This window comes from Monodelphis domestica, chromosome 1, assembly GCF_027887165.1.
Source record: "Monodelphis domestica isolate mMonDom1 chromosome 1, mMonDom1.pri, whole genome shotgun sequence".
Lineage (NCBI taxonomy): Eukaryota > Metazoa > Chordata > Mammalia > Didelphimorphia > Didelphidae > Monodelphis > Monodelphis domestica.
This window is the reverse complement of record NC_077227.1, coordinates 214,036,104-214,051,946: the sequence shown is the minus strand read 5'-3', so window position 1 is coordinate 214,051,946 and position 15,843 is coordinate 214,036,104. Positions and strand designations below refer to the sequence as shown.

Genomic DNA, 15,843 nt, shown 5'->3' with positions numbered 1-15,843 from the left:
TGTGAAGACATGGCAATTAAGTCCATGTGAGACAGCTGGAACCTCACTGATATGTCATAGCTGTGCTCTTGTTTAGATGAATGCCCCAAGTGGTAATTCTGGAAATAATGACATCGATAAACACCATTATGGGTAGAAGTAGCATTTTATATAGCATTATTTGAATTAACTTTATAAGGTTTTTTTTTTTGAAAGTTAGCTGGGGAACTAAATATTATTTATAACATTGTCTCTATGGGAAAATAAATCTGGTGATCTAGATGGCTGATGCACAAAATCATAGATTGGGGATGATCTAAAATTCATTTTGAGCCTTGATGGTTTTTTTAGAGATTAGGACAAGCAGAATTGGAGTTGGGGATGAGGGAAAAGAGAACCATTACTGTTTTGAATCAACTTTTGTAAGGTGGGAAAAAGGAAAAGGGAGAAAAGGAATTTTGCTTAAGTTTTTAAATTTGGTTTTCAAAACCATCTAAATGAAAATAATGGTGGTTCAATAGGGGGTTCAGTATAATTAAAGTTGGTACAAACTGCCAAAATTCAATTTCATGATTTCCAAGAGAAAATCTAACTTAGATGAAACCATCTTGAAAGTTATTCTTAAAACTGGTGTCAATTGCACTGTTAAAGAATATTTTCAAAACACTGATAAACAAGCATAAATTGAAAAACAAGGGCTGTTTAAGCAGCAGAAAAGAAAAGAATTTAAAAAATTTTCTAGTTCAATAACTAAGAATAAAGTATTACACTTTATTGCTCTTCAACACAAAATAATGTAGCCAACAGTAACATACAGGTACACCATTTATTATTTATTATATGCATTTTATATACATTATTTTTCAACAGCTGTACTTTTGCTATATGGTACAATCTTAAAAATTTGCTGATTCATAGTTTGTAAAACAAAAACCTTACAAAACTCATCAAAACTCGCAAACTGATCAGAAAAGTTTTGTGGAAGACTAGAAAAAATACTTTATTGTCTTAATCATGCATTACACAAACAAAATCTTTAGTTACACTGTAAAATTAACCACATCTGAAAAAATAAAAACAGGGATAACTAGTCCAAACACAGCAGATTTCTGAATCCTGATTCAACTACTTTTGTGTCCTATTTGTAATGCAAATATAACATTTTCACTTCAAATATTTTTTTAAACAAGATAGCTTTTCTGGAATTGTGGTAAACTGAGATATGTTATGGGAGAAAAATAACTTGGTTTGTAAATTAAACTATGAAATTATCCATTTTTAGTCTATTTTAGACTGTTCAAAGAATGCCATAATAGATATACAGGGCCCTTTATTAGCACATACATAAAGGATATAAAGACCAACAAAAAGTGAAATAAATAACAATAGGCCATTAGAGTAAGATGGGTAATCCTTGATAAATAAACTTGTAAATACAGTAAGATGTACAAAATATCACATAGTGATAGGATGCCAAGATTAGTTTTTTGTTTTTATCTTTTTTTTAATTTTTTATTTTAAAGAGTTCATAGGGGGTGGTAAGCCCCAGTGTTTCATTTTAATACATCTTTCTTTACAGTCCTTTATTTATGAAGACAGTTATGTGGTGATGATGAATTAGCATCCTTATGGAAGGACTTAGCTGAGCTGTATTAGGCAAAAGAAGGGAAGAGTGGTTACACGGCAGCGGGTCAGTGAGATCTCTGTGTTTTAGGGTTCTATAATGCAGAAAAAACATCATCAATACAATCTTGAGCACTGTTGTGACAGGCTAAATATATAAAAAGACTTATAAAAACTAGAATTTTATCCAAACATTTTGTGCAACTAATGCTAAAATATTTTAAGTTAAATTTCCTTTTCTTTAAAGCAAAATAAATTTAAAAGGGAATCTGTGGCATTCAACTGATAAACAGAGAAGATCACTAAGAGATGAAAAGAAAGCTACTCTTGGAGCTCACTTCCCCCCATAAGAGCACCACATCCTAACCCTAAGGCAGCACACAGAGCCCAAAATAAGTCTTTTTGTAAGATCAGACTCCACATTGGCTTAGACACCTAATGAATAGACATATGCTCAGTTCATATCCAGTAAAGGCTACAAATACTGGTTTCCTTTTTTGCCCCCACAAAATACAGTAATTACAGTTAAATGAATGAGCCTGACATTATTCAAGATGTGGCGATTTTCACCAATTTATACCTGCCCCCAAATAGCATTTGCCTAGGCAGATCATACGTAGTGTCTTATCAGTAACCTTATTGATGGCAGTGATGCATTCCCTCTTTCTGTCCAAGAAGACCTGCTATTATGTTGCAGATATTTGTTATGTCACACAAATACTTTGGCAAGGGCATCAGCTCCTGCACTGGCAATATATGCTTTTGATGGATGGAAAGCTACATCATAAATGGATTCATCCAATTTCTTCCTATGAGCTGTTATTTCTTGCACACATGTCTTGCTGTCTAAATTCCACAATCTAATGGAACAGTCATGACCTATAGAAAAAGGGAACAATTAATTGGACTTTGCAATAGAAGCACAATTAGCATGTAACACTCAGATATCATGACTTATATTAAAACTTACTTCCAGACATCAAATAGATGCCATTAGGATCTACTGCTAGACTTGTAACAGCATCCAAATGAGCAACCATAGAATGGATCATTTTACCTATATGAAACATAATAAAAAATGTCAAGTTTCTCCAAGTTATTCCCTCTTAAATGGGGGGAGGAGGGCACTTATTTTTAAACATATTATAGCAATGGTTTCACATAAGAGTAAATGTCAATATAGAATTATTTTTACTGAGTAGCCTCAAATAACCAACTGTGCAAAACTAACTCGCAACATGTAGAAGACAATGAAAACACAACTGACAACAAAATGATTCTACATAAAATTAAGTAAATAGAGAATATGTTTTGCATAAGGGATTACACATAGATTGGAAAAATAAGCATTTGTTCAATAGATGTATCTTCCTATATAAATTCAAGACTCATCGAGTTCATTATTCTACTGGGAGGCAAACAAAGGCTGTCCTAGAGCACTGTGCCAAAGACCCACTTTGGCATTCAGGTAACTCTATACACCCCCTTTCAAAATGGTTTTAATGTCCACCACTGCTGGGTTTGTACCCCAAAGAGATAATAAGGAAAAATACATGTACAAAAATATTTATGGCCAAGCTCTCTGTAGTGGCAAAAAATTGGAAAATAAGGGGGTATCCATCGACTGGGGAATGGTTGAACAAATTGTGGTATCTATTGGTGATTGAATACTATTGTGCCCAAAAAAATAATGAACTGGAGGAATTCCATGTGAACTGGAACAATCTCCAGGAATTGATGCAGAGTGAAAGGAGCAGAACCACGAGAACATTATACACACTGTGGTACAATCAAATGTAATGGACTTTTCTACCAGTAGCAATTCAATGATCCAGGACAATTCAGAGGAACTTAGGAGAAAGAACGTTATCTACATCCACAGAAAGAACTGGGAGCAGAAATGTAGAAGAAAAACAGGATCGTTCATGTGGTTCAATGGGGACATGACTGAGGTTTTGGTGTTAAAAGATCATTCTATTGCAAATATGAATACTATGGAAATAGATTTTGAACAATGATACATGTATATCCCAGTGGAATTGCCTTTCAGTGTTGGGAGGGGGGGAGAGAAGAGGAGTGGGAAAAATTATGAACCATGTAACAATGAAAAAACACTCTAAATAAATAAATAATTTTAAGAATTTTTAATGTATAAAATAAAAAAATAGGATAACAAGGAAACACTATAGAAATAAAAATATTGAAAAAATAAAGTTCAGGGAAGTTAGGTGGTTCAGTAAATAACTCAGTTTGGAGATGGGAGGTCCTAGGTTCAAATCTGACCTCAGACACTTCCTAGCTGGGTGATCCTGGACAAGTCACTTAACCCCAACTGTCTAATTCTCACCAGTCTTCTGACCTGGAACTAAAACTTAATATTGATCCTATAAGAGATGGTAAGGGTTTTTAAAAAGAAAGGATAGGGGAGATCTCAAAAAATTCACTGAATTTTCTCAGGCCCCAATTTAAGATACTGTAAAATTGAATCTAATAAACATTTTGTAAGTAATTGCTTAGGATTAATGAGAAAAGAGGATGGTAGTATGAACCAAAATACTCTTTTAAGTGGTGAATGGCATTTTTTGTTGTGGCTTATCATTCTTTACTGAAGTTAGGGATCTGGCAAGCACTGCAACTGATTCACATTTTCCCCAGTCCTGATAATCCGGTATTGCTCAAATGCTAGGGCTGAAACTATTTAATACCTCAACCCTGCACTGCCCTGCAGCATTTCCAGACTTACCCTTACATTAAGGGCTGCCTAAATCTTTTTTTTTTTTAATATTTTATTTGATCATTTCCAAGCATTATTCATTAAAGATATAGATCATTTTCTTTTCCTCCCCCCCACCCCCCTTAGCCGACGCGTAAATCCACTGGGCAGTGCATGTTTTCTTGATTTGAACCCATTGCTATGTTGATAATATTTGCATTAGAGTGTTCATTTAGAGTCTCTCCTCTGTCATGTCCCCTCAACCGCTGTATTCAGGCAGTTGCTTTTCCTCGGTGTTTCTACTCCCATAGTTTATCCTTTGCTTATGAATAGTGTTTTTTTCTCCTAGATCCCTGCAAATTGTTCAGGGACATTACACCGCCACTAATGGAGAAGTCCATTACGTTCGATTATACCACAGTGTATTAGTCTCTGTGTACAATGTTCTCCTGGTTCTGCTCCTCTCGCTCTGCATCACTTCCTGGAGGTTGTTCCAGTCTCCATGGAATTCCTCCACTTTATTATTCCTTTTAGCACAATAGTATTCCATCACCAACATATACCACAATTTGTTCAGCCATTCCCCAATTGATGGGAATCCCCTCGTTTTCCAATTTTTGGCCACCACAAAGAGCGCAGCTATGAATATTTTTGTACAAGTCTTTTTGTCCATTATCTCTTTGGGTTACAGACCCAGCAGTGCTATGGCTGGATCAAAGGGTAGATATTCTTTTGTTGAAGGGCTGCCTAAATCTTAAAAGCATTATATATATGTGTTTTATTACTTAACAAGTTAACTAGCAGGATAATTAAGGAATGAAGTTTTCTGGTTAAGTATTATCATATTTATCATATATAATTACTTTGAAGAAATAATAAGCCAACAATACCTATATGAACAAAAGTGGGAATTTAAAATAATGCAATCATTCCTTAATAATAAAGAAAATTAGGGTCATTAAAAGTGATCAGTCATTACAATAGAGATGTGATTTTAATTAAGAATTTAAAGAACAAAATCATTTTCATTTCCATTTATTTAGCCTATTTTTTCCTCTTAATTTCAAGAGTGTGCTTCTTAGGATTTTAAGATCTAAGTTTTTAAGACATGCATCATCAACTTCCCTACTTTTAGCAGGAAGATAATATCAAGATGACTTAAGCTATCTATTTTGAGATAGAAAAAAACTCTCTATGAAGCAACTATGCAAAATCTCAAGTTAAAAGCATTACATGACAAAAAGTGTAAAAAGCAAAGATTCCCAGATTACTGACTTATGAAATGAAATAATTTTGAAAATAATAATTCCAAAGGAAATAAGGTAAAATAAAATTTAAATATCCTCATGATGAAAATGGCAATACCAATTTACTTACCCGTTTTATTGTCAAAAAACTTGATGTGTCTATCTTCATGAGCAGTAATTGTAACAGGAAGTGTGGGATGGCTTACTACCCTGTTAATATGATTATTTGATTGTAAACCTAGATTGGGGAAAAATAGCAAACCAGATTTAGTTTCCTTTATTACAAATAGCTAATACTAATCGCAAGAGATTATAGCCTCTTACACAGTTTGAACTATTAAACTGGGAAACAGTATTAAGTTATGGTCTCTATTTAACATTAAGTCCTAAGCACAAAATTTGGGGTTGCTACTTAGGGCTTGTTATAAACTTCTCATTTATAGAAAAGCCATTAAATTTAAGATGATATGGTATGTTGGTAGACTCCTTTATGTTTAAGATCAGCATACAACATCAGTGAAAAAACTCAGCATAATATATAACTTATGAGAGACAAACCAAATAATTACCAATGATTTTTTAAAACCATTTACAATTATAGATTTCACTTAATTTTTATAAGACACAAAAGATCATCATAAGAAGAAAGTAGTGTGCTAGAGATGTTTTATCAACCCCAAACAATAAAAATTAACCTTGTGGGTAGGAAAAAATTCCTGTTTTATTGATTCTAGATTAAAACCAAGGGGAAGGAATATTAGAAAATAGCTTATATTAATAAAGCAATTTACAGCTATAAAGAATTTTATAATATATATAAATATATAATATATAAATAATATAAACCTCTTCATTTCACCCTCATAGTAACCCTGTCAGATAAAGAGTATACATATTAGTCTCCTTTTGCAGAAGAAGAAATTGCCTTTTTACTACCTGGGTGCAATGTTGGGCAAATCACCTAGCCTCTAAGCCCTAGTCAGTCATGCAATCCTTTTGATTCCAAGAACAAAAACAAACTATTTTCTATATGCAGTAATAAAATTCAATTCATTGAGAAGTACTACTGTGATTCTCTATGATACTGGTAAGTTCAGGGCTATAAACAGAAAAATTTACATATAGTATGAAGTAAAAACTTTATTATTGCTAGTTTTAAAATTCCTACTCAGTTGTATCAGTATGATAATGAAGGGAACCCTGGATTCTTAAACATTGTATCAGCAGGATATAATTCTTGACAGATTTTTACTACGGCTTAAGTATAGTTTCAACAATGGACTATATCACACACCCACATGCAGAGAGGCAAAAATCTATACTCACTAGATGAATGGGGGAGGAGGGGGAAGAAGAGATAAATAATTCATGAGCAAAGAATGAAGAGTCCAGAATTTAGTTAGAGAAAAGGTACTAAGAATTTAGTTCTTGATCTTTGAACTTCATCTTATCTTTAGGAAACTTTATTAACAAACCAATTTACAATGAAGATTTCAGGACATAACCTGATTTGATTCAACAAAATATAAATAATTCTGAAAGATCTACTCTAAATAACATTTGGTTTTGTAATTACCTTTTTTTAAGGAAATGTGAGAACCACTCCAAAGCTTATGAACAGATTTCAAACAAAATATCACAACATAAGACAACCATATGGAAAAAACTGGTTCAAATGTCTATGGGTAAGGGAATGACTATTAAAACAATTCTTAGATCAGACGTATCTATCAGATTGGCAGTTGATAGTCAATGTTGGAGAGGTTGTAAAAAAAAAAAATTTAAGTCCCAGCTCCTAAAAAAAGTTTCTGCTATTTAAATTACTCATGATTGCCTGCCTGTGGCAAAAGTCCAACCATGAAGGCAGTCTCTCTGCAAACACCAGTTGTTCTGCTCTCAATTGGCAGATTTTTTTTGGTAAAATTTTTTTCTGGAGGGGTGGGGTGGTACAGGCAGTTGGCCAAGGTATGGGGTAATAGCAGGGAAAGAACACACTACTATATAGTAAAGCTAACTTAGATGTTAAAAGTTAAAGGGACAACTTTCTGTAGTTTCAGGCAGATGTGGCGGGGGATGAGATTTTATAAGGAAAAACATACATCACAATTACCATATTTATTGTTGGTAATGTCTTACAATGTGCTTAATTCATCAATTAAACTTTATTATACATATATGTGTATAAAAAAATTACATTACATATGAGGTCAAACAGGTGTTTGCTTTTATCTGTGGTTTCAGCCATCCATAAGGTCTTGGAATGCATGTCTCACAGATAAGTGGCTCTATTGCACAATAATTCACTTTCACTGTTAATACAGAATTACCATAAAAAGGTCACTAAACTATTCATACCCTTTGACTCAATGACCCCACTGCTAGGCAAATATAGCAAAGAGATAAAAGAATAAAAGGACTCATAAGTCCTAAAATATTCATAGCAGAACTTTTGTGATATTAAAAAAATGAAAAACCTGCTATGTTCAAAGAATGGAATGCTACTATAAGAAACAACAAATAATAATAAACAAATAACAAAAATTTAAACAAATGGCAAAACTGGAATGAAGAGAAGTAAATAAGAAGAATCAGGAAAAGAATACACACAATAACTTTAAAATCATAAATGGGCAAGTAAATTAAAAGGAAGCTAACTTCCAAGTAATTATATTGACCAATCTTGACTCTGAAAAGAATTGATAAAACACTTTCCCCATTACAGCTTCTTTCAATGGAGAATCAGGAGGACTACAGTTCAGACACACGTTCTGTATTAAGTTGGTGTTTTCCTCCAAAGGAGAGAGCTAAATATCCACCTCATTGCACTCTCCTGCCTCCTCTGCAAATGCAGGGCAGGAAGAGATAGTATAAAATGAATGACAGAAGAACAGTCAAGATATTTAAGCAAACTTACCAGAATCTACCTGTGATGAAAGCATCAACAATGACTGTGATGTTTCTAAATCATAAATGACTGTACTGCCAGTGTTGAAAGAGGTCACCATATGAGCAGGATCACAGCCTATGAAGTCAACAGATGTAGGTATTCCATGTTCTAAAAAGAGGTCAGGAGAAATAAGAATGTAACATGTGACAGCAAATAATCATTATGACATCTTTGCTCTTTTGGGGAAAGACAATTCAACATAACACTACTAAATTAAGGAATTGGGCAATTCTCAGAATTATGCAAGACCCCCCCCCCCCCAACCAGATAACTGCTGAAAAAAATAGGGAGGGTGGTGGGGTGGGACACAAAGGAGCTCAGTAGACTGAGAGCAAGGCCTAGAGACGGGAGGTTCTGGGTTTAAATTTGACCTCAAACACTTCCTAGCTGTGGGATGCTGGGCAAGTCAATTAATGCCTAGCCCTTACCACTCTTTCTGTCTTAAAACCAATATGTTACAGTACTGGTTCTAAGACAAGAGAGATAAAATTTCCAAGTGCATCCCCAATATCCCCAATCAATACCCAGTACTGATTCTAAGATGGAAGGTAAGGATTTAATTTAAAAAAAAAGGAAAGGCTTAAAAAATTACCCAAGTTGGGATGCCAGGCAGGGCTCCAGTGGTTTTCACATTGCTGGGGACCAGCTAGGAGCCCAGGAAGTGCAACTACCAAGAAAGGAGGTAAAGATGGAGATGCAAGGATCTGAAGCAGCTAGAGGAACGGGTGTCCGGGGAGTGAGAACCCCGGCTAAGTGAGTCTTCACTGGCCCAGCCAAGAAAGGCCTTTGGTTGGACACCCAACACCCCCTGCTTCAGATCCATCCAGAGGGAGAGCAGAGCTTGCAGAGCCTCAGGACCCCTAGACTGACAGAGCTGGAAACCACGTGGACCTGGACTCAGGGGAAGCACTGCCATGACGACCAGTCACACACCACAGGACAGGTACAAAGGAGTATGGCTTATCTTCTTCATGCTGGGGCTGGGCACCCTGCTGCCATGGAATTTCTTCATGACTGCCTCCATGTACTTCAAAAGTTGCCTGGGCCAACCTCATAATGAATCCGGTATCATGACAAAGGAAAACATGGATGTCCTGGATCCCACACAATCCCCAATGAAGGCCAGTTTCCTGAACTCCATTTTCAACGTCATGTCTATATGTGCCATGCTTCCCCTCTTGATCTTCACCTGTCTCCACTCCATCCTCTATCAGAGGATCACTCAGGCCCTTCCCATCTTGGGCAGCCTGGTGGCCATTTTGCTGATGTTTGCCTTGACAGGCAACCTGGTGATAGTGCACCTTGACCCCTTGCCCTTCTTCATTGTCACCATGGTCAAGATTGTTATCATCAACTCATTTGGCGCCATTCTTCAGGGCAGTCTGTTTGGCCTCGCCAGTCTCCTGCCCACCAACTACACATCTCCCATCATGAGTGGCCAGGGCCTGGCAAGAACCTTCACTGCTGTGGCCATGATCTGTGCCACCGCCAGTGGTTCTGAACTGGAAAAGAGTGCTTTTGGATACTTTATCACTGTTTGCAGAATCATTGTCCTCTCTATCTTATGTTATTTGGTCCTGCCCAAACTGAAATTCTACCAGTATTATCAGCAAGTAAAAACAGAAGCTCTTGGGGAGCGAGAAACCAAAATGGATTTGATTAAAAGAGGAATTTTGCAGAGGTTCTGAAAGTTTGACACCTCCAAAACTAAGCCACACTTCCTCTTGGGTAGTGTTACTGTCTTCTATTTACATCTAGGGGGATTCAAAAGCCCAGAAAGGAGAAGGGACTTGCCCAAGTTCACAAAAGCCCATAGCCCAAGAACTTTCAGAAAGGACCTCTGTTGGCAGAGAGAATCCAATCAAAAGTGTCCAAGTGGAACAAGGAGTCACCAAGCCCAACCCACAGAACACCAATGAGAAGCCTTCCATCATAGCCATCCTCAAAGAGATCTGGGTTCTGGCATTGTCTGTCTGCTTTGTCTTCACCATCACCATGTTCCCTTCTGTAACTGCTGAGGTCAGACAGTCCATCATTGCAGGGACCAATAACTGGAAAAATTATTTCACTCCTGTTACCTGCTTCCTTACTTTCAATATCTTTGACTGGGCTGGTTGGAGCCTCACTTCTGTATTCATGTGGCCCCAAAATGACAGCCACTACCTACTTCCTGCCCTGGTATTGTCGAAGATTGCGTTTGTGCCATTGCTGATGCAACGTCCATTCAAGGAAGAACCTGCCTGTGATCTTCCACCACGATGCCTGGTTTATCGTCTTCATGATGTTCTTTGCCTTCTCCAATGGCTACCTCGCCAGTCTCTGCATGTGTTTTGGCCCCAAGAAAGTGAAATCTTCTGAGGCAGAGACTGCAGGTTCCATCATGGCCTTTTCCCTCTCCCTCAGCCTGGCCTTTGGTGCCTTACTGTCCTTCCTGCTCCGGGCTAGTGTGACGACTCAGAACCTTCCAGCCGACCTCCCTGCCCTGCCTCTCATCCACTTCTGACCTGTTTTCACTACCCTTGCTGGGAGTGGAGGAGCAGAACCCCTTCTCTGGACACTGGGAGTCAGATAGCTAGAGCTCCTTTATCCTGGGGAAAGGGCCCCAAGAACAGCACAGAGAGGTCAGTAGCTTGCTGCAATATTTGACCAACTGACCAATGGAATCCCACTATAGGTAAAACAGTATTTATCTACCCCCTTTCCCCCCCTCCCCCATCTCTGTGTGTTTGTCCATCCACGTGTCTGTCCCTCTGTGTATCTGTATCCAGTGTCAGGGACCAGGTAGATGAAATGAAACGTTGTTTTAGGGTCATATTTTTTCTGACCATGTTTTTCCATCCATCCAGTCCCCAGCACCTTCCCCATCCCCAGCCTTTCCATGTAATGTCTCATGTACAGTTGGTGTTTATTGCCTTTTTTTATATTCAAGACAGAGAACCTGGTGCCCCCTTCAAGGCACCAAAAGAAACCATTCTAAATTAAAAAAAAACAACAACAACAACAAAAAACAACTACCCAAGATATACTTGAAACACAGCTGCCCTTGCAAAATAAAGCAGATATACTTTATTTGAAGTTATTCAAGGTAATAAATAGTTTTGTTTTGCTTTTTACTGAATACCTATAAAATAAGTGAAGTGAGAGACAAGAAAAAGAATGAGACTCATTATGTACTGATCACAGGGGGTGTTCTCTGATGCGGAAACTCCTTCAACCAATGCAATTCAGTACTGAGTTAAAAGTCTTAGAAGGGCATCCAGATAGTAAAATGGTCAGTGCCATGTTTGGAGATGAGAGCTCCTGGGTGCAAATCTGGCCTCAGGCTCCCTAAACTGTGTGGTCTGGGGCCAGTCACTTACACATAGCCAGAATAAAAGGCCAGAACCCAAGTTTGAACACTTGATCTACCAAACCAAGCCACCTCTCTCAACTTGGGAGACATAAAAAGTACTAGTGAAATTAAAATCAATTTATTGTAATAAGAACTATTTAGAGCTAATTTTGAAATAAGGATCCTTTAAATAATTAGCCCATGAACTCCTTGAGGGAAGAGGCCTCATTTTTTTGCCTTTGTACACCAGCTCTTAGCATAGTGCCTGTTGGGGGCAGTTGGGTGGCTCAGTGGATTGAGAGCCAGACCTAGAGAGGGGAGGTCCTAGGTTCAAATTTGGCCTCAGACACTTCCCAGCTGTGTGACCCTGGGCAAGTCACTTAACCTTCATTGCCTAGCCCTTACCACTCTTCTGCCTTGGAACCAATACACAGTATTGATTCCAAGACGGAAGGTAAGGGTTAAAAAAAGAAAAAGAATAACCATCAACAGATGTCTTGAGTTATTATGTCAAAAGCAAAGGGATAAAAAACTACTTAACTCCTTTCCATCTTAAAAGTTATTTTTAAAAACTGTTTTTGAGTTAGAAGCAAAATTTGCTTACCTTTGTCTCCATTATAAGTGCAAATGCAAGGCAATTTTTCTGGTGGATTCCACAATCTAACAGTGCCATCTGCTGAACAAGATAGTAACTGATTCTTTATGCCACTATAGGCAAGACCCCAGACTGCATCTGTATGAGCAACTAATGTGCCAGCTAGAACGTTTGGCTCTGGGGAAGAAAGGTAAGGGTGAACAAAAGGAAAGTAAAATTAGTTATTAAGATAATAATAGCACAAAATATATCTTTTAGTTCATTTGTTAAAAAGGATCTTCTCACTTAACTATCACTGATAACATATCAGAAATTTTGCATTAAGTAACACCCCATTCCCTCTAAAAGGGCCTCTGTTCCCAAATTACTATAGCATTTTGCTTTAGTAGTAGGCAGATAGTTAATAATATCTATGTCAGAAGTCCAAGTGCACAATATATGCTGGTTTGCAATATCACCACCATGATCTGCTTGGTGACAGCAAAGCTTGAATCTGCCTTCAGGTAAGCCAAGCCATGGTCAGGCAAATCCCAAACTACTTTTACCTTTTGCTTTTTCTTCCACACTGACTTTACTTCAGTGCTTTTTGAACATATATTTCTTAATTACCTTTGTTTACAAAAATGAAGTTTTGCCTTCCCACTTTAATAACCAGCTTAAATATAGACCCCAAAACAAGATGTACTCCAAAATTTGTTTCTTATCAACAGTGTGAAAATATATGTGTGAGGCAGAATCAAGCAAGGATAACTTCCTAATACGGCAGACAACCATATGTTCACATCTTCAGGCACTACCTGACATCATACATAGTATCTATTGCTTACCATATGTATCGTATGGATCCACATTAGGACTAGGCATATTCCACCACTGAATAGTTGCATCAATGCCACCACTAAAACACTGTTCTCCATTAGAACTAATAGCTAATGATAGTACAGGTCCACTACAAAAAGGGAAGAGAAAAAGATTGCTTATCAGTGTGTTTATTAAGTCAATGAAACCCTTACTCCTAAAGGATAATTTCTATGCAACCTAGAAAACATTTATTATGGATGTTCACATTCTCACCTAACAGTTTCTGCTGATTCCATTCTATTTCCTTCTACCTTTAATATATCCTTTGTATTATCATCAAACTACTTTTTCCTAGACAATATATCAGAGGAAAGCACAATGGGTCTGTAATTGACAGGACCTACATTTAAGTTCCAATGTCTATTTGAAAGACAAGTTATTATTTCTTGGTCTCAGTTTCATCATCTGTAAAGATGGTGTAACCGGACTAGGTATATGTTCCTAAAACTAGTTATATATTAAAAAAAAATCTTTCATCACTCGACTGCAAATATGAATAACATGGAAATAGGTCTTGAACAATGATAAATGTATATAACCCAGTGGAACTGCCTATCAGCTCCAGGAAGGGGTAATGGGTGGGGGTGGGTGGGAGATCATGATCATGTAACCATGGAAAAATATTCTAAAGAAAAAAAGAAAAAAAAGAATCTCTCAGAGCCTTTCTATTTTCTATATTGTATTTTCAAACTCTAACATTTAATACCCTACATAATCTGATACTCTCTAACTTGTCCTCGTACCCATATTACACATTTCCACACAGTCTATGCTCCAGCCAAATTGAGCTACTCAGCAGACGTTATATTCTGTTCTGTGCCCTCAATTTGAGTTGGTAACTCATAAAGAGATTCTACCAAGGGCCCTCACCATTCTAGTTTCACTTGTCTGCACATTCTCTAGATCAGTTGACTGGAACTAAATAAAAATGTAAATGGGAAATGTCTAACGTCTAATTTTATTTAATTCGTGGTGTGTGAAGTCAGTATATGGTTCACAGGGATCCATTTTTATTTGAGTCTGATACCACTGCTCTAGATTATCAACGTTCTTCCTAAAATATGGTGCCCAGAAATGACCGTAACCTAAATATGGTCTACCTAGACAACAAGATTGACAATCATATTTCTCTAAATGTAGCCTAATATTACATTACTATTGCACATATAGTCAATCCTCAATATTCACAAATTTAGCTCTTGCAACTACAAGCATCTGCATGATTCTATCATTTTCACTTTTGTGCTGGCAACTGCACAGTAAAAAATGAGAGAAACAATGCTGACAAGTATGTGAAATAATTGGTATCCTAAGAGCTTTACTGGTCTGGTTTATCCTACTAATGTAAAGAACTCCTCCATACATTTGTTGCATTTTTTCATTGTCTGCCTTTAAAACTCAAGTCCTGCTTAAAAATCTCCCCTCCCCACCCCCCCCAAAGTGTACAAAGTCAATGATAAAAATGTTAAACTTCAGATAGAAATGTCTACAACCACTGTTGGCATAATCAAGCAGTTGCCAAGCAACATCAAGACTGTTGATTCCATCATTGATGGCAGCTCCATGGTTAAATGTCAATTTGCCTCTGCTATACTATCATATTTCAAGATTCTTTAGGATCTCAAATAGGGCTAATGGATTATTTCAAGCTGGTAGGTTCTCTATGATTTCCAACACCATCTACCAGCTGTGTAGAGAGTTGGAGGTGATAGAGATCTCAAAAGAGGGCCACGGTAGAGAGAAAAAGGTTTACTGCACTACAGTATGGAGGGAACAGGTTTACACTCATTTGATACAGTGGAAGATAAGATTCAGATTTCAAAATATTTTTAAGAATTTTACTTGGTTTAAGGTATTTATGGTACTATAGATTTCATTTGTTGAAAAGTGAATACTATCTGAAATTACTGGGTTTTTGAAAACATTAGCACAAAGAGTCATAATTCCAGAGAATTACTAGAGAGAAAATGTTTTGCATGTTTACCAATTTATTTTGTGTGCTGCATTATATGAGATTTCACAGCTACTGTGTTAGAAAAAGTGCAAATTGTCAGAATCAGAATTGTTTTATTATGAAGAACTATATACAGAAAAGTATATTTCAGTAATGTCTAATGAAAGAGTAGAGCCTAACCAAACAACTAATCAACTAACTTAATCAATATTCTCATTTTTTGTTTTTGTACTATTTTCTAAGAATATAACTCCAACAGAGGATGAGAATTGACTGCATTACATATTTGACTCATTCAGTTTGGGTTCTACTAGTCCCTCTCACCTCAATCTTTTTCTGACAAACTTTTCTAGGCACATCTACCTAACAATTTAAGATTAATTTTCTGAACCCAATTATAGGAATATGCTTAGGGGTAGACCTCTGATTTTCGTAGTATATAACTTTTGGAAAAGGAAACTCCCTCTACCAATACAAAAAAGAATGTTATCTGTGCTTTACTATATCTTAGAAGTTGCCTGGAGTACTAAGGGGGATTAGGTGACTTGCTTAGGGTCACAAAGCCAGGAGGGGCCAGAAAACCTCAAATTCAG

At 36.8% G+C, this 15,843-nt stretch overlaps 2 protein-coding genes across 7 annotated transcripts in view; one reads left to right on the top strand and one right to left on the bottom strand.

The window, feature by feature from the left end:
- Positions 1-791: 791 nt before the first annotated feature.
- STRN3 (striatin 3) overlaps positions 792-15,843 on the bottom strand; it is a 99,677-nt gene continuing 84,625 nt past the window's right edge. For all 6 annotated transcript variants that reach the window (XM_001364211.5, XM_056810428.1, XM_001364290.5 and 3 more), the window contains 6 exons: positions 13,263-13,384; positions 12,445-12,612; positions 8,477-8,617; positions 5,693-5,800; positions 2,573-2,659; positions 792-2,481 (listed from right to left, as the gene is read on the bottom strand). In XM_001364211.5, coding sequence (XP_001364248.1) covers positions 2,312-2,481; positions 2,573-2,659; positions 5,693-5,800; positions 8,477-8,617; positions 12,445-12,612; positions 13,263-13,384 — 796 coding nt within the window. In that variant the 3' untranslated portion in view covers positions 792-2,311. The remainder of the gene's footprint in view (positions 2,482-2,572; positions 2,660-5,692; positions 5,801-8,476; positions 8,618-12,444; positions 12,613-13,262; positions 13,385-15,843) is intronic.
- On the top strand, positions 9,362-11,072 carry LOC103103059 (equilibrative nucleoside transporter 1-like). Its single transcript, XM_016431391.2, is given in 3 exon segments — positions 9,362-10,190; positions 10,360-10,719; positions 10,721-11,072. Coding segments are annotated over 3 exon segments (1,419 nt in total). The 5' UTR covers positions 9,362-9,423; the 3' UTR covers positions 11,013-11,072.